Source organism: Seriola aureovittata, chromosome 17 (assembly GCF_021018895.1).
Source record: "Seriola aureovittata isolate HTS-2021-v1 ecotype China chromosome 17, ASM2101889v1, whole genome shotgun sequence".
In the NCBI taxonomy this organism is placed as follows: domain Eukaryota; kingdom Metazoa; phylum Chordata; class Actinopteri; order Carangiformes; family Carangidae; genus Seriola; species Seriola aureovittata.
The window spans coordinates 23601941-23627189 of record NC_079380.1 but is presented as its reverse complement, the minus strand read 5'-3'; the positions used below and the strand labels follow the sequence as shown (position 1 = coordinate 23627189).

The window sequence follows — 25249 nt, the reverse complement described above, 5'->3', positions numbered from 1 at the left end:
ATGACATCACAGTGACATCACCAGGGTTGTTTAGTTTAGTCAACAACTTGACTAAAGTACTCAAAGCAGAGAAAACTGAACTCAAATCAGTGGAGTTTTAAAAACAGAATCAGAGATACAGGAGAGAAACTTGCTTGCCAGCTGGCAGCGCTGTCAAATATTAAACTGCTTCTGGAAACTTATATTTATTGAAAAGGCTTTTATGATGTTGCATTGGTCCATATGTTATGGATTCTGCACTTTTAAAAGTGATTTGTTTTCATGTTGTCTTTTTACGTGCTCGATGTTTGTGTATTCCTGCTGCTGTCTCACATCATTTTAATCATGTTTGTATCCTGGTCGTTTTATTGTTGCAGCCTCATCTTTGTGCTTTTGATTCCGATTTGATAACTACTTATTAAAAACAGCAAATTGCCTTATTTTAGCTGTAGTTGCCATTGGGAGTTCTTTTCCTTTCCCCAAGCAGGAGAGACAAAGATTCTTCTGAAATGTAAATCCAAAAGGAAGCGGGATATGTAATCAGAAACAACAAACAAACAAAGTCAAATGGAAACATATCTTAGTCCCAGATCTGTGTTGTTAAATCTTTTCGGGTGCTTTTAAATGCAGTCAGTCTGTCCTCGTGTCTCCGTTAACCAGTTCACATGCTGCGCCATGCTTAACTAGGTCTGCAGTATTACGTTAGTCCCATTCCAGTTGTGCTTCATCTGTTTCATCCCACCGTGTTCTGGCTCATGTCAAAATGGAGGCACAGCCCCGCACTGATCCTCAGGGCTTATTTCCCAGCAGAGCCTGATAGGTAAGAGCAAGATTATTACCACGGTGATATTGGAGAGGTCAGAGGTCATCACAGCTTACACACAGAGCCTCAGGTGGTCTCTGATGAGGCAATATGTTAAATGGATAGCTGCATGTCACAGTGGTGGCCAGCTGTGTTTGTTTCGCCTCCTCCAATGTCCTCGGCAGTGAAGTCCTCGCCGTTACACACCATCTCCGAAATATGATGACGGCTTCAAACAGACGTTACAGATGCACGGATACAGTAACGGTGTTGAAGAAATCACAGAGCGTGACACGGAGCTGGCCGTGCGGCTCATGACTCAGAGAGCTGCACCGGTGTCGTGCTGCTGATATAACATACTGTACGCTCGTGATTCTTAATTGATGAGTTTTATTTGGAGTGATTGCGCGGTGGATTTGGAGGATCCATTAGTCATGAAGGCAGACCGACTGCAATGTTCAAATAATGAGGAGAAGAGAGGACGCATGGGAAGAGAGAGAGAAATTTTTTAATTTCTAAAGATAAGGTTGTCAGCAGAAAAACAAAACTGCAAATTGAGTGTGTCTGCACTTGTGTGTGTGTGTGTGTGTGTACATGTCTTTCTATAGTTGTGAGGACACATTTTGGCCGGTCCTCATTACTTCAAAGGGCTTTTAAGGTTTCAGCATTTATTGGTGATGGTTAAGGTGATGTGATGTTCGGGGTAAGGGACGTGCATTATATCAATTAGTATCCTCACAGCGAACATGAGATAAGAGTGAGTGTGAGGGAGAGAGAAAATGGATTTCCAGCAGATGGCATGAACAGCCCTCAGAGGACACGCGTGTGCGCTCGCTCAGATAATATTTGGAGGATAAAACACAAAGATGGATCCATTTTTAAACAGGTCTATTCAGACACACACACACACACACACACACACACACACACACACACACACACACACACACCTTCATCTGCAAAACCTAGACTGGAGAGCTTCTGAGTGCAGAACACTTTTATATTTTGGTTGAGGAAATCAAACAGACTTCACATGATAATACACCTCATGTAAAATCTGACATGGTTAATATTAAGACAGGTAACAAAAGGTATTTTGCTGTCACTAGTTTGAATTTCCTTTTTGTTCCTCTGTGTTCTTTGAAGGTATGAAATTAGACGCTTTCGATCGTCATGTTGTCACTCTGCATTTCTCACCACCCTTTATTCTCACACTCCACTCATCCTCTCACTCGCCCTCTCATCTTCTGACACTCATTCGTCTTCACGCCACGCGTTAATTCTCCAGTTATTCTCTGCAGTCTTCCATAACGAGAATAAATGCATCTAATGATGAAAAATGAAATAAATCAAAGTCGATGTTGACTGCAAATGCTGAGCATTTTCAGCATTTGTCAGCTCCAAACACTGTGTAGATTGAGAGGTCATGAATAACAAACAACCCTGCAAGAAAAACTCGTATCATAAAGTCGTCAAAATAAAAACAAAACACTTCAAATTTTATTTCCTAGAGAAATTAAACTTGGTCATTTTAGTTCAAAATTCAAGTGCTCAAACTTAAATGAACATTTCAATAGTACAATGCCCAGAGAATAAATCATTCAGGATGCATTCTATGAATAAATGAAATCACAAAGTGGATTGTCACCAGAGCCAAAGCCCGTTCTGAACTGAATCTCATGCTTCAGGAATTATCATGCATCTGCTCACCGTGTCGCAGTGGAATCGGAAGGAGCGAGAGACAAAAGGTTGAGGAAGAGGATGTTCCAGAGATGTAATTAGACGAGAGACAGAGAAGAAGAGCGAGAGAGAGAGAGATGTGGAGGGAAATGTCAGGGAGGGATTACGTCATCGTGGAAATACCTGATCAATCCTCTGCTGTGGACCCAAGACGGCCCGAAACTAGCATTAGTACTGGTAGGACTAGCACCAGTACGTAGCACATAATGATTAGCATTTCAAGCAAAATTACTTTTCCAAATTTGTTTCAAACTATTCCATTATTCTTCCAAGTTCGTCATGTTTGATTTTTTTCAAATTTAATGACTATTTGAATATTCGAAAATCATGACCCATCCTTATTTTCAACACATACACTCTATCCTGTCCTGTCTCCTGTCTTCGGAAAGATGCCACATATTTAAAGTGTTCTCTGTTGCTTTCTCGGTCTATAATACATATTATTATTCATCTCCGGTTCAGCAGATATATTAGCTTGAACTTGGGAACCCCCTGCACGCTTGAGATTTCTTTCAGTGACGGAGAACTGACGAGATAAGTAATTAAATGCTGGCAAACATGTGAGTGCTACAAAAATATTGACTGACTGAGTTAGCATGGCTTATACAACCAGGTGAGTCAAGGCTGCTTATGTCTTACAGACATACAGCATCAGAGCTAACAGGAAACAAACTCTGCAGTACACCAAAGAAGAGGAAGAACATGGGTGATTTCTGGATTAAACAAATAAGAGATGAAGCAAACCAAATAAGCCACTCCGGGGGTATCGTGTTATTCAAAGCACCTCACACACAGCAACACGAGTGTATGTATTTTTAACACAAGTGGCCTCAGAGGAAACAAAACCAACGACTTTGGCTGCGTAACAACCATACTTTTCCTATGGAGTTACGCAAGGCCGCCTACCTTTTTCATATGAAGGAGTACTGCATTTACAAAACAGCGAGAATAAGGGAGGGAGGGGAGGGAGGGGAGGGGATATGAGATGCAAAGTGGGTGACAAAGACGGAGGAAGAGCAAAGCTTGTTCCTGTCCAGATGGAGGCTCTGTGGGGATTTTGGACCGTGTGTGTGTGTGTGTGTGTGTGTGTGTGTGTGTGTGTGTGTGTGTGTGTGTGTGTGTGTGTGTGTGTGAAGAGAAACGATTCTGGTACACTGCCATGTGGAGGCTGAGTAGGTGGATTACCTATTCTGGTTCAAAAGGGAAAGTGATGAGTTGGTGGATTTAAGGACTTTGATAGAACGGCCGTATCACGGCGACTGCAAAAGGTCAAAATGCTTCTGTTTAGTGTGAATACTGTATATGTAAAGTATAAATATTCAACCCAAATATTCCAGTTATAATCCTAAACATTTTCATGACATTCAACTAGTTTTTATGATCATTTTCACTGGATTCACACTCCTGATAAATCCAGTGTTACATCTCACTGATATTTGTTTACCGTTCCCTCTCTCACTGTCACATGAGAGCTGTATTGAGTTACTGCTAACATTTCCTGCTGCCGCTGCTTCACATTAAAAGTAGCCGACACCAAATCAACCGGGACTGAAATCTTCAGCATTACAACTTCGGCTTTATAGTTCACTGAAGTTTTGTTTTATCCTGAGTTTTGTAGTTGCGATCTCTACTGGCTGAGCATTTTGTTTTTAAAATGAAAAACACCCTAAAACAAAAAAAATATATATAATACTTAATTTCCAATGGGAAAGTTTAATCAATACTTACTGGGGTTGTAAATGAATAGTTTCTCCACTAAAGTCAAATCCCAGCAGAGCAGCACTTTTGTGATCAACGGACACCCTCCGGAGCTGCTTATTTGTCAAGGAGAGGGAAACACTGCTTCAAGGCTGAATAATTTCATTTGCACAGCTTTGAATCAGGAAGAAGAAAAAGAAAGAAAAACATCTCAAGAAAAGAGCCAACACATTCATCCTCTGACTCTCTGTGAGGGAAGCTTCAACACACACACTGACTTAGTTCGTACCGTATTGGCGGCCTGAGAGTTCGTTCAGTACGCGACTCTGTTTGTTGGTCGTTCCGTTCCATGGATTATATGGGATTACAATGTGTGCATTCCTAGATGGAACATTATGGATTATGTAGGGATGGGTAATCCAACAGGGAATATCATCTTCGGACTGTGGATGGCATGTGTTGGAGGCTAAATATGGTCACAGAGGTTTTCACAAGGAGTGGAAGGTCACAGGTTCAATCCCTGCTGCATCCCTCCTCACACAGAGCTGCAGGCTGCCACAGCGCTCTCAGTTTCTATCTTTCAGTTGGACGCCTTTGTGTGAGGTGTTGAAACAGGGGAAAAAAAAAAAACTGAGAGGAGGAGATTTAAATTGATGTGTAAGAATCACACATTGAATTCGTGTCTCCTCCTACGTCTCCTCCATTTGTTTCCTCTGAGAAATGTTGAGAGCGCCAAGAAAGAAATGAACACCCGACAGCGTGCCAAGAGCAGTTAGAAACTGGCTGTGACAGGCAATTTAGTTAAAGCTCATGCATCACAGCAGGTGTGAGACACATAGCAAAAAGCAAAAAGTGTCCGATAACCCTCTTGCATGTTTCATAACAAGAGCCGGAATCTGTGCAGCTGTAATACCTGAAGTTTCTTTGGATTACTCAGCCTCCACAGCCCCAGCGGCAGATCCATCCCTTTTAAATCCACTCAAATATTATTTACAATTCTGCACAACACCCCAGAGCTTCCAAAGATATCAGATCATTTTTTATGATGCACAAGACATCCCGATAGATCTAGTTGCTTTTAATTAATATTTAACCCAATAAAAAACACGACAGAGCTTCAGTAAAATTCGATATTTTTCAGTGTGGAGAATATTTTTTCCGACTTTGAAACAGCTTCAGTGGATATCAGTGGTAGTTGGGGTTATTTGACGTGAGGTTGTGTGAGGTGCTTCCATCCGTCAAATATGTGTTTTAGCCACTTTACAAAATGCCCACAGGGAAAAGCTAATATCAGTCGAAGTGTACGCTTTATTTTGAATATTTCCTCCGCTTTATCTCGCCGTCAAACAGCCCTTTTCCTTTGCAGTTGCAGTTTGTGAACCGTTGCTCCAACATGTTACTTCGCACAAGTGCAACTCAAATCTGCTGTTTGAGTCAGACGCAGCGAAGCGTAGGAGCGCTCGTGCGTAGGAATACAGCAGTTCAATGGTTTAAATAAAATGTAGTTCCAAAGGAAAGAACTGTTTGATATATTCAAAATATAGTGCACACTTATCACTTCACTAATATTAGCTTTTTCCTCTGAGCATTAGTGGCTAAAACATGTTTTAGTGGATGGCCCCTGTTCCTGCTGCTTCTCTAAACTGGGAGCGCTCTGATCCGAATCTACTGCAAGTCACACACTGACTGTAGATCAGTACTTCACACAGCCCCGCGTCAAGTCACCCAAACTATCCTTTTACTGGCTCGCATCAGTGTTGAAAGGGTGAACACTGTGTTCTCATCAGTCAGTGTGAGCAGTCTCTCACACAGCAGCAGGCTGCGCCCACACAGTAATGAGGTTAGCAGCACTTTGACTCGGTTTAGATCTGAGTTGTGTGACACCAGCCAGCTGACTGTGACTGCCTAGCACGAGCAGGAGAGCCCCTGATGGACTTATGTCGTGAGTCCGTTACTAAAAGAGAGGATTGCGTGAACAAACGGCGCCCAGTCGAGTCTTATCCTCAGGAAGAGTTGAACAGATTGACTCGCGCTAATTAGAGATTACAGGTGTTGCTGTTTTGATCTGGACCTGTAGGTGCTGCAGAGTAGTTGCTGGACTGGCACGTTAGTTGTTGCCTTTTCACTCTCAGTCACTTGTTGGCTTGTGATATCATCACCGATGTGTGTCGAAGAGCCCAAGAGAAAATCAAGACTCAAAAAAATGATGTTGCATGACTTGTGTCTTGAAGCGGAGAAGCATAGATAAATGGATTTGTTTTTAAATCCCCACTCAAAGCTGTTTGTTTTGACAAATCTCTTGCATGCTTGCTCCCTTCAGTTTTTGCCCACAATTCCCCAACATATCTGTAAAAATGACAGCTCTGTGACAGCAACCTTGAAAACCCAGGGCCTCGTGCTGCGTCTATGCATCTCTTTCTTTTTTTTTTTTTTGTGTCAGGAGACATGTCGAGTGTGTCTTGGCTGAGGGAGTCGTTGAGAAATGGGACATGAGGAATCAGGGTTGGAGTAAAGAGCAGGTGACAGTCGACAAGCAGCAGAGAGGAGGAGGCAGCGTCTGCCACTGGGAGGAGGAGAGGGAAGGGTGGGAAGATGAGAGGAGGGTGAGAATGGAGGATGACACAGAGGTGGGAGAATGAATGCAGAGTGAGAATTAAATGTCTATTTTAATACAGACAAAGTGGGAACATGGAGAATTACACTCCAACTGTACGTTCAGACGGAAAGTGGCGAGGGCGGTGGTGAAGCTTGCGGGCGCTCTGAAGTCGATGAAATAGACACGTTCTTGCAAACGGTATTTAAAAGGCCTGCGAAGCTCGCCTGTGCAAACTGACCACAAGTAGTAGTTACCAAATGATCGCATCAAGTTGTCAAGTAACAGTGTCGCATGCTGCGGTGTAAGCATGCAATTCCCTCCCATTTCACAAAATGTATTATTGCCTACACTTCACCAACTCACCTGGAACACCTACAACGTCAGATGCCTTTGTCCATGCATCTTTCTTTTTTAATTTAAGTCCCTGTAAGCTAACAGGCATGCTGCTGCTCGCTGCCAAGAGACGCCGGGTCACATAGAAAATGAATGACTTCTGGTCAGTTTGACGTTCCCGCCGCTTTCTGTGTGAACTTACAGTAATGCTATACAGGGACAGATACAGTAGATAAACTCAAACCTACAATTTTTGGAAGGTTACAGTGCTGAGATTTATTATTTGACACATGGGAATTAATGAAGCACTTAAACTGAAATTGTGACTTTAAAGGAATATTTAAAAAATATTGGAAAATATTCTTATTCACTTTCTTATGGGAGTTATAGGTTGATACCATTCTCATATCTGTCCAGTAAATATAATATTCTGACCAGCAGTTAGCAGCAGTTACAAATAGCAAGCAAGATAAATGCACCTAATGCTGAGAGTGAAGACTGTTTACTGTAGCTCATGTGGAGAATATTGTTTGTCCCTCATGTGATTTCATGGCACTGTAGACAGCATATAGTACAGTATGGAGTCCATTTAAGGCTTTTCATTGAACCTCAGGTCCTGAACTCTTTGAAACATGCTGCACAAACACAAAACATCTAGATGAGTAGCTGAGTCACAGCAGATGAGTCACTGCGTCTCCCAAATCATAAATTTCCTCATAACTTATATATGCACCGGCTGCACCACGAGGGAGAAGGATCCAGGCTTTTCTCCTTGAACCTTCTCCTTTAATTTCCTCGGGAGGAGAATGAACAGACGAGTCGCAGCGCTAAGAAAGATGCTTTGTTTCTGTCATTGAGAAATAACTGTTTTTCATGTCGAGTCTGGAGAGCACTCTTCCTGCAGGAGGATTTTCTCTCTCACAGCAGTTTTGGTTACTGCTGCACTTCAATGACAAGTGTGTGAGTGTGTTTGTGAGTAAAAGAGCAGCTGACAGAGGCTCTTATAGACTTAATTCATTGCAGTTTCTTTTCTGAAGCTATTGGCTGAAAGACACTACAAGAAGAAGCACATTCTTTACATCTGAAAATTAGGACTTTAATAAAGATTTGAGGTTTGTACACGACACATTCAGAACAATACAACACCGTACAAGACATGGACATACAGTATTTATACAAACGACAACATGAAAACAGACTGATACCGATGCATACAGTGGAAAAAAAACAAAAAACATTTGGCATTTAAAAAAAGACAAACAGTGCAGATAGAGTTAAAAAGCTTAGTTTTCAGTTTCAATAATCATAAACATAATAATGCCACATCACTATCAAAAAGCCCCAAAAAAAAGCTCTGACATGAGCTGAGCAGACACCAGGCATAATATTAATAATAAGACGGCAGACTGAGAGGCATCATCAAAGACACTGTTAGGCACAGCAAGATGATTTTGACCTGATTTAGCATCGGTTTGGCGGCACTGCACAGAAGTTTCTCGTCCTGCGTTGGTGTTTGCAAATGTTTTGTCAAACCTCTTAAATCTCAAAAACTCACCGTGGAACTCACAGAGGAACTCATGCTTAATTAGTTCAAAAATATCTCGCAGTGTGAATTTTTCATCAGCATAATACATTTGATGATTTGTTTTACATGGGTACAAACACCCTGACAGGCACTTTCCACTAAGGATCATTTTGATGTGAGGGAGTAGCCAGTGTTGTAGAAGTTTTTGAAATGAACAATCTGTATTTAACACCGTGTCCCGTACGACCGTTGAGATCAGTCGTCCAAAGGTTCTCGCGGTACAAACGTGGTTGTAGGTGGATTTTCCAGAAACACACCGGATGCGAGACGAGACGCGTTACAAACATACAGTAACAACTCATGCATGGAATGTAGGAAGGTTGGAAGAGCTGGAGGTTGCAGGTTGTTCATTTATCACATTACTGAGTGGTTGCATGTATAAAAACCGCAAAGAGAAAACAGTCGATATCTAAGAATGTTAAAATTACTACGAGTGCATCATGAAAATTTGAAAGTAATATAAGTATATGTGAGTTTTGAAGGTTGCATTCAAGACCAAAGGGTTTTTTGATTACACCACATAGTTTGACCTTGATTTTCTAAATGTGTACAGAATGACATAAATGGGGCAAAAGCTTGACAAGAAGTTTGCAGATGCGTCCAAAGAAAAGAAGAGGAGTATTCTGCTAATGATGGTGCTTTCCTTAGGGAATAAGATGTCTTGATTTAGATTGGTTCAGCTCACTCGTTTAGTGAACAAAAAGAGACACTCAGGCCTTCTTGGATAAACACAAACACGAGCCACAGAGGCGTGGATTCAGGAGGCACTCTCCTCTTTCGTGAAACTTGTGAGAAACATATTGCAGTGGCAAGACATTACAAGTATATGAATACATCATGCAGAGGTGAAAGCGATGTAACATCGCTCCTAACAAGGGCCTGATCCTTCTATCTTTCCCCGTGTCCTCCCTCTTTCCTTTCTCTTTCATCATCTACTGCTTAATATTCCCTCTGCAGCATTTTTCATCACCTTACCTTGACTCCCAACTCTAAAGCTGTCATAGGCTTAATTAACTCCTGTCTCACCCTGCTCCACTCATGGAGGGGTTTCAGATGGCTTAACACAACTTCTGGTAGTCATAGTGGAGGTTAACAGCTCTCAGGCGACAACAGCTGGGGACAGCTCATTGGATTTATTACAACTTAGCTGTCTAAACAAAAAGTTACTTTCTGCACAGTTTTGGCTGTTAAACAATGACTTCCTCAATGATCTGATTATTTTTAAAGAAAAGTTTGTTACTATTACTTTAAAAAAGTTATGGGTACATATGATGCTACCACCAGCAGCTGGGGTAACGTAGCGTAGCATAAAGACAGGAAAGGGGGGTAACCGCCTAGCTTAGCTGTATCCAACAACAAAAAAATCTGCCTATAAAGATCTCTAAAGCTCACAAATGAACATGCTGTATCTCGTTTGTTTTAATCCATACAAAAACTGAAGAGTAACAACATCAATTTGCCGCTTTACAAGGGGTTATGTAACAGGCTATTTCTTGGCCCGGGACCAGAAACCTCCGGGAGTCTGTGCTGGTTGTCAGGCAACTTGTCCTGGCCAAGAATAGTTTGGCACAAACTCTGCATAAAAATAAACTTTCATTTTTAATCATGGGTTTTTGTACAGGTTTGACGAACGAGACATAACAAATTAACTAACGAGCCTTAAGGAGCTAGTTGGCGAGGGCGGCCGTTTCCCTCCGTCCTCGGTCTTTACTCTGGGCTACTGTACAGACGTGAGAGTGATATTCCTCTTCTCATTTAACTCTCTGCTAGAAAGTCAATTAGCATATTTCCCAAAATGTTGAATTATTCCTTTTAAGGTTTAGATACTGGCAGCTTCTTAGCTAGCTAATCATACATGTTAGGGTTAGCTAAGCTTCACTGTGTTATTGCCAACAAATTTGCTCACTGGTTTAGCTAGCAGTCGGTTCAGTTGTTTGCTATGTAGACTGGTGTTAATGTTTACATTACTTTAAGTAGTTACACTGCTAGCTGGTTTGCTAACAAAGCATAGAGAGCAGGAGGTAGGACCAACATAAGTGAAGGTACCCTGTCTGGAGACCAATCTACTTTACTAGAATGTCCTTCGTTTAACTCATTAAGTACACGTAGCTTAAAATGTGACCTATACCTTTACAACTGCTAAATTTATGAGGAATCCCATTTATTTTTGGATCGGATGTGGTTGCTAGAAATTCGGTGAAGTAACTGCAAAGCTTCTACTGTGCCACATTTACATAGAGTTGATCCGAGCGCAGCAGTGCTAATAATGGGCAGATGTTATCCTACCTTCTTGACATGGCTACAACTTCCCTCCCTCATCCCCGCCCTTCTTTCACCTCCCCCTTCCTCAAAGCCTTTCGCCGTCGGTCACTGAGAGCTCCTGCTGTGTTTACTGCACGGCTCCCCCGGGTGCTTGGTGGCTCCACCGAAAACCTCGACTCCGTTCTCCGTCCACGGGGCCACGCTGCCCTGGGTTACTTTGCCGCAGCGAGCCAAGCTGGCCACCTGGCTGGAGGACAGGACCCGGTCCCAAAGACCCACTTGGGACAGCTCTCCAACCAAGGCCTGGGATGAATCAAACCCCCCGCCTAGGGAATCCTGGAGAGAAAGAAGTGTTGTTAGATGGATAACAGAGAGAAACACTTCCGTTCTCTGTGCACTCGCCTCTGGGAAGATGAAGGAGATGTGATAAACGGGGACCATTATGACTGCAGGACTCCGAAAACAAAGAAGCCTTATGGGAGGGGTTCTTTCAACCCGAGGGCCCCCTAGACTCTTACTCTTACTCTGCTTAGGCCCATTTGTTTCATTGAACCAAACACACACACACACACACACACACACCTCACTCACTAACCACCTGAACCCTTTAGGAAAGCTAGTAGCGTGCTCTAAACTAAACTGGTTTTGTAGATTTACTGAGCCTGTGTCCACTCCCTCAATGTCTCTAATGCTTTTGCTTTCTATATATTTTTTATCTCACAGAGAAGCCGGTAAGTGAATAGAGCCACAGCTGTAGGCAGTAAACCGCCATTTGCTCGCACTGCTGTCGTCAGCAGAAGTCTGGAGGGCACACCAAATTACATTTCTTTTCAGAGTAAACTACTTTACCGGCCTCTAATCACTCAAAACTTAATTTTTTCATTCAGTCTTTCCGCTCAGTCCTTCATGAATTCACCTGCTCCTGCCCCAGCATGAGCACTCCTCCAGGTCTGATATGATGTCCGGCTGCCAGTGAGTGGCCCTCGCCCCTCAGCTTTCCCCCCTGGTAGGCCTGCCAGGCTCCTCCCTTCTGGCTCCAGCTCACACAGATGTGCTGCCAGCTGCCTCTGGAGAGGTTCAGAGGTAACTGGGCCACCTAGGAATGGGAAAGCAAAAAGACGGCTCAGATGAAAGTAGATGTTTGTATTTTGGTGTTTTCCACTGTCACACATTTTGAATGTAAAAATACATTTGCATGATAGCGGTGCAGCTACATATTTTTGGCCACATCCACTTGAGTTTTTGAGAGTCTGTCAGGGTTCAGAAGTTGGTTGTTGTGTAGTATTTCTACAGTCCCAAAGACATTCTGCTACCTCCAAGGACACACAGCTTTTCCTCCAGGCATCTATTACCATAATGACTTCATTGAATTATACGTAAAGGCACTGCACTGCACAACAGCACCCTGCAATGCTGTCAAGGTGGTACCTGAGTCATTTAAACACATGAATGAGGCCGTTTAGCTTGTCTGCTGAATTGGCTGTTTCATTTGATTTGTTGTGCTAATGGAGTGCACTTCTTCTTCTGTGATAGTCATTAAAAAAAATTGAATAGAGGCTATAATGTTTTTTATATACACTGAAATAAAAAATAAAAAGAGGGTGAACCTTGAAAGCTGCAGTGAAACTCTTCTGTCGTCGTTTTAATTTACCAGAAAACAAAGATATGGTTACTGCATCTTTCTCATGTCAGTGCTGCAGTGCATCCAGTCTCTGTGCCTTACAGGAACAGATGAACAGTTAGCACTCTAAAGCTCACATAGGTTTTCATCCTGTCCTTAATGTTTTTATTTAAAATATTATAAAAACTGGCCCCAGACTTTTGAGAGCACACAGAGTCCCTGTTGGTATGGTTAGCATCTAATCGAGGAATTCTACGTTTCTTGTGTAAGTGTGACATAAACATAAACATACTGCCATTCACTGAAGAAACAATTTGCATGTTAAAATATATATATATTTGAATGCAAAGAGGAACTTGCCAGTGTTGTCTCTTCAAGCACACAAACAATGCACACTTTCTGCATGCTTTATATTCATCTCTTTATCTCTTTGTAATTCAATTATTAAGAAATATACTGCCAGTGTGTCGTTTGATATATTACACAATATTCAATAATTAATTCCAAATTAAAACTTTTGACAGTATTTCCAGTGGCGATGCAGACTATGAAAAAACATATCTCCATATTGCATACGTGGAATTTTGCATCTCTGCAACTAGAATTTAAACTGTTGTCTTGCACATTTACAGCCCGAGAGGTTTGTGCTGAGTTAATAAAACATTTTAGGAATTTAATCTGTAAGTAATTTGAAATACGACCCGTACCGTGATATAAATCTCCTCTGGGAAATCAGTGGTACCCGCAGCAGTGGACGGCTCGGGACAGATATACAGTACATGCTGGGTCTCTCGACATTAGACTGATACAGTACCTTGTCGTTGACGAGCAGCTCGGTGGGGGTGTGCAGGCCTTGCAGCAGCACCAGTTCGTTCGGCTGCTCAGCAACAGCGTAAGACAGAGGCGTCCCGATGCCCCCCTCCGCCGGACGCAGCCACAGGCAGAGGGTGAAGGCCCGCAGCTTTGGGACGGAGTGTTTGACGACAGCGTACATGTAGTTTGTCCGTGTCGGGAAGGACAGCCTGTAGCCCTCCGGGAACGGATGCCCGGAGACACCTGGGGAAGGAGAACGAAGAAGCTTGAGTGTGGAAACAAAAGAGGAAGGTGATGGAGAGAACGCAAAGAGAAGTCAGTTGCGTAATTTACAGTTAACTGGAAAAAGATCAAATGGACTTCCTGCTTTTCTCACTTCCTTCATATAAAATACATCTGATCTGTTTTTCAAGCAGGGCATGAATTTAGTCTTTCTGATCTTTTTTTTTTCTTTTACATTAGTTAAACATAATTAATTCATCATAAAGAAACCCCACGGCTTGATCTGATTAAGATTAATACAAAAATGAAACCTCTGAGGTCGTTTTTATGGCAGATTATTTATCATCGTTAGTGACTCGAGTCGATGCAATGTGATTAATCACAGCCATTTATAATTTTTTCACTCAGAATTTTTTGTATCTACTACATTTTTGAGATGTACCAGCATATACACACTTTTTCCTTTCCTTTAATACCTTACCTTCTTCCAGCCCTGAGAGTCGGTGGTGTAGTTTACTGAGGCCCTGGTCGATTTCCTGTCTGTGTTTCTCAGTTTCCAGCCTCAGGGCTTTTCTCTCTTTCTCCAGCAGCTCCACCTTCCTCTCCAGCTCCCCCTCCAAATCTTCCATCCTCCAGGGCCTGTCAGCGTCAGCTTTGTGCCCGGGATCGGCCGACCTTTCTGGGCTGACAGACATCTCGCCCTCCTCTGGCACTCCTGAGCTGCTGCCATCCGTCTGGTTGTGAGGAAACGGGCCAATGTCTGACTGCAGAGGAGGGAGACGCTGCATGAGAACTGGTTTTTACCGTCTAAGGAAAACACTGCGAAGTACTCTCTCCGCTCGCTGTCTAATTAATCCACAGTTCATTATCATTATGTGCACACGTGAGACAAAATTCTCCCACACAATAATCAATAATTGATTTCTCTGAAACATTACATGGGGCCTGGGGAAACATCTAAGGGGCTGATTTAATAAGGTTTCACCATGTAATGTTTTTACTTCAAGGAATACTTCACCATTTCGGGACATTATAATCTGTGGTTTTACGGGATGTTATGTACATGAGTATTTCTTGGTTGGACGCAGTGACAGTGAGGTTTCTTGGTCCCACACATAATCCCCCTTAAACACACTCAAACTATTGCTTTTAACACCTTGTTTTCTGTGCGGACCTGATACAGCGTGTTGCTTTGTGAGCTGTAGAGGCGCGTAGGTGGATTTTGCTAGGCTAGCTGTTTCCAGTCTTGTTTGTATTTACTGTACAGACACGAGAGTGATGTATTCGTCTTCTTATATAACTCTCCGTAAGGAAGTGAAGAAGTGTATTTGTATATATTTTGGACAGAGCCGCCTGTTTCCCCTGTTCCCAGTCTCTATGATGAGATAAGTGACGGCTGGCTCCAGCTTCACACTGAATGAACAGCTGTGAGGGAGGTGTTGATCTTCCACTCTGGGCAAGGTAGCAAATCTGTTCCCACATGTCTAACTCTTACTTTAAACTTAGTGTTTTATTTTTCTTGGTTTTTTCTTGAATCTCAGAGTTTACTCTTCTGGATTATGTAATAGTTGATTTTTTTTCCATCTTTTAACATTGTGCAGGGATCTCTGTAAAAATAAATGCAATAAGTAATCTTTTGTGCCACTTTTAGGTTGGGGTTACTCTAACAGATCATCACCTTTTCAAGTCGATATGGGAAACTTGCGGACAAACAGTTGCTAGGTTACACATCCAGCAGTTACGGAGCAACAATAGCATTCATTTGGGGTCATGTGTCTGGTCACCTAGTGATCCCAATATTGAGTTGTTTTAGCTCTTTCAGCTTTGCTGCTCTCCCAAATCCCTGAGGGAAATATTTGGCTCTTTAGCCAAATGCTCCACTGTGTTTCACCAGCTGGTCTCTAACTGTGTCTGTCTGCTGTTTGCTGCTGAGCAGGTAGTGTCCATCTGGTTTTGTAGAGCTCATTCACTCAAAACAGCTGCTTGCTGCAGCCAAAGATGATGCTGTGAGAGTGGTGACGGGGAACCAGAACAGTAAAGTTGGAGGCCAGACATGTAAACAATGAGATGAAACTCACTATGAAGCTCTTTGAAGCCGAGAGGAGCTGCAGATTCAGGTGCTAATTCTCTCTAGATTCATCAATATGGATTATAGCCACTTTAAATTACTTGAGATGTAAAACTTCACATGGAAAATAACATATGAGTGACTGTCCAGGAGTTAAATACAGGACGCTTTGGGCATGAGTCAGCTTATGTCTACAGGGAATTTCTTTTCAATTAAGTATAACACAACAAATAATTGAAAGTCAGAAAGGCTGCCAAGAGACGGAACTATTTTAGTCAACAACAAATTGCTTTGCTCCGCTGCATAATGCTTCACTAGGAAAAAAAACAAAAAAACACCCAAACCCCAAGGGAAGGGATGTGGGAAATACAGAGCAAGCATATTGTTTTACGGTACACAGTAGAATTACACAGTCCAGACCACAAGCTGAATAATGCAGAAAACACGTACACATGCTTCGCTCTGAACAATATCCCAGAATCCCTTCCTGTGGTGTGCTGTACAAGATGACACAAAGAGTAACGTCTATGCTGCTCTGTGAAAAAGTGACACAGAAATGATAACACAAAGAGGTCAGAGGTCAGGTCTTGACTTCTGTCTCAAATTAGATACATGATGGATCTACTCAGTTCATCCTTTCCAGCATGTAACCATAGAGAAGTAGATTTGTCTCTATCGGTAGAGAAACCTCTATCCAGGGGTGCAGTTACATTTTGAGCCAAAAAAGAAAAATCTACTACATTACTGTCTTAATAATTCATATCTAGTCTGTTGTGTTGAATGTGCCCCACCTGTAGCCAACAGTGTTGTTTCATTTCATCATTTAATCTATGTTTTCACCTCATGAACTAATCTATGGTTCATCTGCTGAAGTAGCGCGTATATCCTCAGCTCAAAAACACTCTGGTGCATCTTTGCATATGACAGGTGATCTACTCTCAAACATATTTGACACTTCTGTCATAAAGCCTGGGGTGAGGCTCCGAGGCAGAAACTGTACAAATTATATTTCCCTCCCTCGTATAAATACATCGATGTGTACAAAACAAATCTATGGCGGCGTATGTGTGGTTACTGTTCTGGAGTCATCAGATACAATGCGCCTACACCTCACACTAACTTGACACTCGTCTTACATCTGTGTGTCGATTCTATTCTCACGCAATTACTTGGCGTCGTTTTGGAAATATGATTTTGAATTTTGATCTGATTTTGTGTATTTAAGATTTTCTGCTACAACATCATGTTGTTTTGAATGTTTATGAACGTCTGAATCAAATTTCATCTCATTCCACTCCTTAGGGGTCAAAACCACAACTGGCAACCACAAGGTGGCGCTGGAGGAAAAGTAAGATATATAAGTATAAAATAAGTATAAAATCATCTGGTTTGATGTTGAGACGTTTCACAGGATGAGTGAAAAGTGTAAAACAGGAAAAGTCAGTGGATCAACTCTTCCCTCTGAGAATCGATCAGTAAATTGATTGATATTACTGACAGGGTCTATTTTATTTATTTTTATTTATTTTTTTAATGTTTTGAATATGGGGGGTTATATTTTTATTATTATTATTATTATTATTCATGAAGTATTTCTGAGTCTGATCATATTAGTGTTCTGGATTCATCCTCTGGGGAACATGATGTTGTCGTATCTTCCCACCTTCCAGATCGTCCTCGCGGTTGTTAAGTCGTCACTTTTGTGCGTCAGTTGTATTTTTATGTAAATACTTGGAGTGTTCTTAGAGAGTGTAATTTATGCCCCCCCACCCCCACCCCCACCCCCATGTTGCACCATCCCTGAAAAGTGCTGTAGTCAGTTTACGCTCATTACACCCAACAGTTCCATGGAAACAGGTCAACCTTTACGTGATCACTTGAAAGAAAGTGATGATGATAATAATAACAACAATAACCCACATAGCGTAGGCTGGAGGATTCTGCTCCTGGATTCACGGCTCAAACACAAGCCCGTATGAAGGATAAAGCACAATGTGGTGGAATGGATCAGGATGAAAAAATTACTGATGCTGCAGGGAAAAAAAAACAAAAACACGTAGCTGCTCAAACTGCTCTCAGAAAACAGACTGGACTTGGATTGAATTTTTCTGTCCTGACAAGTGAAGATGGGGTTTGTTCCCATGGACATCTGGTGACTAGTGTTAGCTGATGATGGTTTGTAGCTGAGCAAAGCACATGCAAGAAGAAAGCTGGGTGACCTGACTAGGCATTCCCAGATGAGTGCTCTTCTTATATATAAATATATATTCACAGGATCTGATGTAAACACCGCACTGTGTTACTGAAGTAGGCCACAGAAACTCGACATGGAGAGGCAGAGTGGGGGCGAGAGAAACACTATAGTTTTAAATATATCACCCTGAGACTGTGAAATCCATTCACATCTTCCTCTGCGGTGGGGAAGCGTGTGCAGAGGAGTCCTTTTGTTCCTGAGAAGTGTCAAACATGGAGATTACGTTTGTGCATTCTGGAGCTTTTCATCTGACACTGGAATAAAAGACAATGACCCGTACAGACATGTCCTACATTAAACTGCCACTGAGTGAGGAGCGCTGCGCTGCGGAGAAGCACCGTTACAGTCCGTGCTCTCAACAAATATATAGCACCTCATTAATTATGGATGATATTTCTTTAGCCAAAATTAGGTTATACATCGTTCGATTCTGGACAGATAAGAGCACGATTCATGTTACTCTGCTATATCCTCTCCTCTTCCTCCTCCTCTTCTTCCTCCTGCTGCTGCTGCTGCTGCCCCTCTCCCTCCTTATCTTTATCCTGATCTCTCCCTCCTGCCCCACTCTTCATCTCTCTTTTCTTTTAATTTTACATTTCAATCTGTTCACTTCATGCATCATTAAAGGCGTTATATGTAAATGTTGAAGCAGGAGGAGCAGGGAGCTCTGTGGAGTTTCCCAGACTCCACTCCTGGATTGAGATTTTTAGTGAATACCCTCACTTGATGTTGTTGTTTACCGAGACAGGGAATCTAACTGCCAACATCCAATCTCTCTCACACACAGAGCCTTTGAGATAACTCACTTGTTCTCATGCAAAATTGAAAAGCCTTGCTTTCAGGAATCACTCAAGCATGCCCAGAGATCCTGAAAGGGACTGCAGAGTGATGAAGAGACAAACCTAGTCATGAATGTCAACTCTGATCATCACTTATTGCAGCAGCTGGAGAATCTTAAAAAGGGGAGATCCTTCTTTATGCCTTCAGAGTCCCATCATGGGACCAAAGGCGGCTCCCTGGGATTAACTAACCTCTGTGTTGTGTCAGCTGGACGCAGAGGATGATCTATGTGTTCACCTACCTCCAGTTTCTCTATGCGGTCTTTGAGCTGAGTGATAGCCTGCTCCAGCTCATCCACAGCCCTGACGGTGAGCAAGTGGACACTGTCCGATGCGGACGCCGGACTGTCCCGCACCATGATCCGCTCCACATGCGTCTCCTCCGCCGCACCTTTGCCCCCCCACAGCCCCGCAGCGCTCCCGCGTCTGTCCGCGCCGCTGCTCCTGCCGTCCAGCCCCCTCTCACACTCGGATAGTTTCCCCGTCAGCTGCCTGATGGTCCTCTGGTCGTTGAGTATCTGGTCTTTTTGCTGCAGGACCGTCTGCCGGAGCTCCTCCGCGGTGGTGCGGAGGTACCCCCAGTCTTCGCCCGCGTACAGCGACGGGTCGTCCGCTTGTTGCTTAAAGTTTTTCGGGTTGCACTCCCCGGCGGGGATCGGCGTGCAGATGAGCCGGCTGACCGTCGGGTCATGCCCGGTGAGTCCAGTGACCCCATCCAGCCCGCTGAGCCCGATGTTGAAGGTGGGCGCCTCCGAATCGGGTGTTTCAGAACCATGGAGAGCGCCCAAAGACCCGGCCCTGGCCACGGAGCCCCCGGCGGCGGGGGTCTGCGCCGCCGCGTCCGGATACAGCGAGTGGTTGTCGGTTGCCGGTTGCTGTTGTGCCGCGGCAGCCTTGGAGGATCCGGTGTGGACGGCCGCGATGATGCAGATAACCGCTCCGATGAAGGCCACCATCCCGGCGGCCAAGATAATAACAATGAACTTCAGGGTGGCGGCGGGGGCGAGCGATTATTAGAAAAATCTAATATTAATAATAATAATAAAAATAATAAAAAGACTCCTGATCTGTAAGAAACTAAAAGCTCCAAAACAACGAAAAAGTATCAAATGATCTTCCTGTATATAAATGGTGGAAAGAAAACCCTTCCTTCACTTTCCCCCTTTTCCACAAGAACAGACGATTAGAAAACGAGAGTTCCGCACCATAATTGAGTGATGATGGAGTCAACACAGACCATCAGGAGCAGACAGTCCGTGTTCCACCTCCTCCCCCTGTTCAGCGCGCATGTCTTCGGTATTCAGGCAAAATCCAGCCTGTTAATACTGAAGCAGAAGGAGAAAGAGAGAGAGAGAGAGAGAGGACTGCTCCATTCAGTCTGATAGCACACTTTTTCTACATTTCATCTCCCTCCTGCAGCCTGCAGCGAACTTTTCCAGTGGAAGTGACGGTGATCTTTATGGTGTCTTATTGTGGACAAGAACACATCAGACTGAATATGTTGCAGCATGTGTTGAGAGGCATGCTGTAGTGTAGAGTGCAGGCGCGCCCCCCCCCCCCCCCCCCCCCCCCCCCCCCCCCAATGCATAACAAACCTCACTACAGCAGAAAATTAGTTTTTCCTCCCTTTGGCTTCATATTTTCTAGCTCAGCAACACATTACAGGCTCCCTGTGATGTGATGTGTGGACGGCCATAAGTCAGCCTCAAGGCTCCCAGTGGAGCAGCTCCACAGCAGCAGAGATGACAGAATGATTGCCCTAGTGGGCGTGAATATATGTGTGTGTGTGTGTGTATGTGTGTGTGTGTGTGTGTGTGTTGCAGAGCCTGATACAGAGCCGATGTTATTAGTGAGCTTCATTAAACCGTGCTTGCCAGTAAAAATGCACGTTAATCTCAGTGTGAAACAGGCACATTTTATTTTATTTCTATTTATTTGATCTCATTTACTTTATTGTTTTACTTCCTCTGCACTTTTAATAAAACTTAATTAATGCGTGTGCATGACACAGTGAGAGAAAATCACACACACACACACCTTTGTCTCTGTAACCTTTCGCCCCCACAAAGCTGTCGGACAGTGGGCTCCCGCTTTTTGGACCTCGTGAATATAATAAAAGAAAGCCACATACAGACACTTACAGACAAAGGTGTGAGGGAATTATAGCTTGCATGTGTGTAATAGTGTGTGATGAGCATCGTTGTCACACAGGTAACAGGGAGGATTTAAGCTAAGACTTCTTTAAATCGCAGGCGCTGAAAGCTCTAATTTAAGATGGGCGAGGGAGCAGGCGTGAGACATCCAACACGTCTGCTGCAGAAAATAGCTGCAGCTCTCCGTCTTCACTGGAACGCCACAGAATAGTAAAGCGGGGGGGGGAAGAGTCTGGGAAAAGTATAGATACTAAACAATCACTCCTTGTTTATACTGTAAGTTACGGTGACGCCTGAACGCCACATTTGCGTTCAGCTCACACGCTGAATGTCACTCGTGGCATTTCTGGCTGTAAATAGCTGTGTGGCACTTATTCTTCCTCAAGCGTGCCGCTGTAATGTTCCTAACGCTGGCTGCAGTGATGCTCGCAGAATTTATTTCACTGTTTAATGATGATGAAAGTCTAAACACTGTGAGTCTGTACGTAAATGTATTTGATGATTAAAGTGGTGCAGGTTTCATTTTGCTGAAGCGAATGGCTGCTCAGCGCTGCAGCGTGGTCCGTTTTCAGTCCAAAGACCTTTGATACGAGTGCATTAAAAGGCCAGTACATTCCCTCTGCTGCCCAGTTAATGATCAAAATATACTGCTGCTCTATTATGTCTATAAAAGCCTCTGTTGGAGACTCTTTGCCAGCGGGTCAATTTATCACCCAGGTCACCCCTGACCTTTATGTCGGGGGCTGTGGGGATGTTCCAGCTTTCAACTTTCCCTTTGGTGGATTTTTATTTTTTTCCTTTTGCTAGTGCAGATTTTCCTCTGGATAATCTGTGCCAGGGATTTGGTCACAGCAACTTGAAAGTGTAGAAGCATTTCCTCTCACACACACACACACACACACTCTTTATGAGACTAGCTCTTTGCAGGGACTGATGTGTGTGTGGACAGATATTGAATTGAGGCAGAGAGAAACATTTCTTTTCATATGACGCTCAAAACCGACAATTGGTGTTTACGCAATAACTTCAGCTTCTCAGTATCATTGTTATGTAGACATTACGGTGGTTGGGCGCCTCGTTATTCTGGCTGTTGCTCCTACTGAATAAACAATTTGAAGGTCCAGTGACAGGAGAATGTGTTTATCTGCACAACAAAGAGCTACTGAGATTCCACAGTGCTGCAAAGTACATTTACTGAAGTACTTGTACATGAGTATTCCTGTGTTATGCTGCTTTATACTTCTACTACACTACAGTCCAGATGTAAATACTGCATCCTTTACATTTGTACTTTCATTTAAGTAAAGATTTCCTACACAATTAGCTTGTAATGGTTTATTTTTATATTGTTACTTCTTACAGTATAATGTCAGCCTAGCCTTTGGTGTAAGTAAGTTAACCCCAGAAATACTGAGCCCAAGTTAAAATCACACAATTAAGACAGAAGAAGAGATTAAAAGAGGAAATGAGACCAGTGTGCAAATAGCTGTTTAAAATTCCAGTCATGTCTCCAGTTGGTTTATGGTGCCATCTAGTGTACGAGCCCCCGCCCTCACCCCCGCCCTCACCCCCACCCTCACCCTCACCCCCACCCCTCTCTCTGCCTGAGCCTGTGATCTATTAAGGTGAACACAAATAATTTAGGAACCAAAGGTTTCACTGAAACAAATAAAATGAAAAAAAATACAACACATTCATGCAATATGTCTGAATATAATATGCAATATGTCACGGTGCATGTGGCACGTGCACGTCTCTGACAGCAGTGCATGTGGAGTTCACTGACTCTGATGTGTCAGAGAAAGAAAAAAAGCCTCAGTCTGATAACAACACATCCATCAGAAGTGTTGCCGTGCACAGCAGTGTGTATTTCAGCCGGGCACCGGGACGAGCTCCGGTTTTGGACTTTGTGCCAAAATATGACGAGTGAAGTCAGGAGAGAAATCGATAATCTTCCCTCCACTCATCGATGGTTTTTGATCAAATATGGCAGAGCAAGTCTTCCCCCCGTCTCTCTGTGTGCTTGGGTATTTTTTCTGTCATCAGTGGAAGAAGTACAAGTCTTTTCTCAGTTGATGTTTGACGGTAATCAATATTTCTTATACACACACCGAGGCTCGTGTGAAACTGAAAAATTACTGACAAAGATCAACATACTCTTCGTTTTTTATCAGTTCCTGCAGGAAAGTTCAGTTTCTGTATAAAATGTTCTTTTTTGCCTTGTACAGTTTGTGCAAGTAGGATGAAGCGACGTGACGTGATTACACTGTAAGGATTATAAGATATTTAGCACATTTTCACAAATGTTGCTGTAACCAATCAAAACTGAGGAATTTTAATGACATTACCGTATTAAAGGATCGGGATTAAGTAAATCATGGATTTCCAAATCTGCTCGATTTACAAGTGCACTCTGTGACATTTTCATATTCATGTAAGTGAATTTTATTTCTATAGCCCATAATGATGAATCACAGCACCCTCTGTCCTTATGGGAAAACTCCCCCAGTGTCTTCTTAACAGGGAAAAAGTAAGAAACATAACAAAATAACAACAGCAGAAAGACAATATGGACAATTAGAGTGACGAGATTGTATGATGAAGATGAATCCAAGAAGACTTCACACCAGCGCCAGTGAACACAGACTCAACGACACCATTCACACAGACACTCTAATCACATTTATTTTTCTTTCTGTAAATACACAGTAGATGATTCAGCAAGTAGACGCAGGTTCTTTCCATCTCCGTGTGCTTAGAGGACGTGAATGTATGTTGGTGCAGGTTATTTTCAGGTCTACATAATGGCACTACTTGTTTTATGGACAAGAAGTTGTTCGGGATAAGTTCGACGTACGGAGCACCTCAGGTTTCTTTCTGACCCACCCAGTGTTTACAGATACTGATACCAGACAGTGAAGCCAGGGTCGTCTATAACAGAACAGAAAGACCAGATGTGTTGTCATTGTTGCGCGTGTACGGCGTGTGTCCTCCAGGCCGGAGTATAAATTCAAACAGCTACTAATCCGTCTGCAGTCGTCCATGTACGTCCATCTGTAACTGAAGCCTGTTGATGTTCTGTATTTTCCTTGTTGTGAACAAACCCCATGAAAAGACGGAAATCAATAATGATTCATTTCCACTAACTAGTGCCTGTGTGGCCAAGAGACTGTCCTGTCAAAGAATGACCCTGGAGTTTGTCTGTACAAGCAGCTTGTTATGACTCATGGTTCAGTTTCACTGTGAGGTGATCAGAACAAAAAAAGGAAGCTATGTGACGTAGTATAAAGAGTCAAAGTCCACAAAACACAGGACTTTCACTCAGGAGGCCGCTGGTGTTTCTTTCATCTTTGATCTTTTTACAACTGTACGTTTTATTTTTACCGTGACGACGAAGGTCCGGTACGCCTGTGTGTGGGTCGCTCCTGTGGGTCGTAGGCGACAGGCGACCTACGCGGTCGCTCGGGTCGGAGGACGTGTTGTCGGCCAAAGCTTGATGAAGCTCACAGATCTCCTCTGTTGCCCAAAAAACTATTAAAGAAGAGTCACACATGTTTCTTTACGGTTCGATGAACACGGACACTGTGTTTTATCTTCTCTCAGTTCCACATACACCACCATTAATTCTAACCCCGTGTGTATTCATCCACGGCTGAAAGTAGGTCCCATTAAATACACCACACATTCTGTTGTTTTAGCAGCGGTGACATAACAAAATGTGAAAAAAAAAAAAAATAATAACATAAGACTACACTGTAAAAAAACAAACAAACCCAAAATCAAACAAGAAGTGAAGGAAAAACCAAAGTATCACATTGTCATAAGTATTCAGACACTTACCACCTGTGGTAAATACAGTTGACAGGACATGTCTACACTGTACAGACAGCTGACGATGCATATTGCAGCAAAAACCAAGCAGAGAGGTGGAGGGAAACTGCTGCAGAGCTCAGAGACAGGAAAATATCCAGGCACAGATCTGGGGAAGGCTCAAAAAAAAAAACCCAAACTCTGCTGCTCTGAAAGTGAGAAGAGTCTCGGTAACAGAGGCGACCGAGAGCCTGATGGTCACTGAGCTGCAGAGATCCTGTGTGGAACCAGGAGAAACTTCCACAAGGACAAACAGTTTTAAGACGCTCAGAAATCAGGCCAAACATTTCAATCTTGGTTCATCAGACCAGAGAATCTTGTTTCTCACAGTCTGACAGGAGAAGCCTCTGGTTTCTGAATGCACTGTATATAGTTTTTGTATGTACGTGTGTGTGTGTGTGTGTGTGTGTGTGT

The 25249-nt window shown here is 43.0% G+C and overlaps 1 protein-coding gene and 1 long non-coding RNA gene across 2 annotated transcripts; both read right to left on the bottom strand.

Annotated features, from left to right (window-relative positions):
* Positions 1-8230: 8230 nt before the first annotated feature.
* On the bottom strand, positions 8231-20293 carry cbx6b (chromobox homolog 6b). Its single transcript, XM_056402237.1, has 5 exons — positions 19055-20293; positions 14133-14415; positions 13431-13672; positions 11912-12091; positions 8231-11331 (listed from the first exon to the last, which is right to left on the bottom strand). Exons 1-5 carry the CDS (start codon positions 19766-19768, stop codon positions 11101-11103), a joined length of 1650 nt encoding a protein of 549 aa, XP_056258212.1. The 5' UTR covers positions 19769-20293; the 3' UTR covers positions 8231-11100.
* A 3339-nt stretch (positions 20294-23632) lies between these two features.
* LOC130184597 (uncharacterized) lies at positions 23633-25233 on the bottom strand. The gene is made up of 2 exons (XR_008830024.1): positions 24806-25233; positions 23633-24496 (listed from the first exon to the last, which is right to left on the bottom strand). It is a non-coding gene; the product is annotated as an uncharacterized LOC130184597 (long non-coding RNA).
* Positions 25234-25249: the final 16 nt, after the last annotated feature.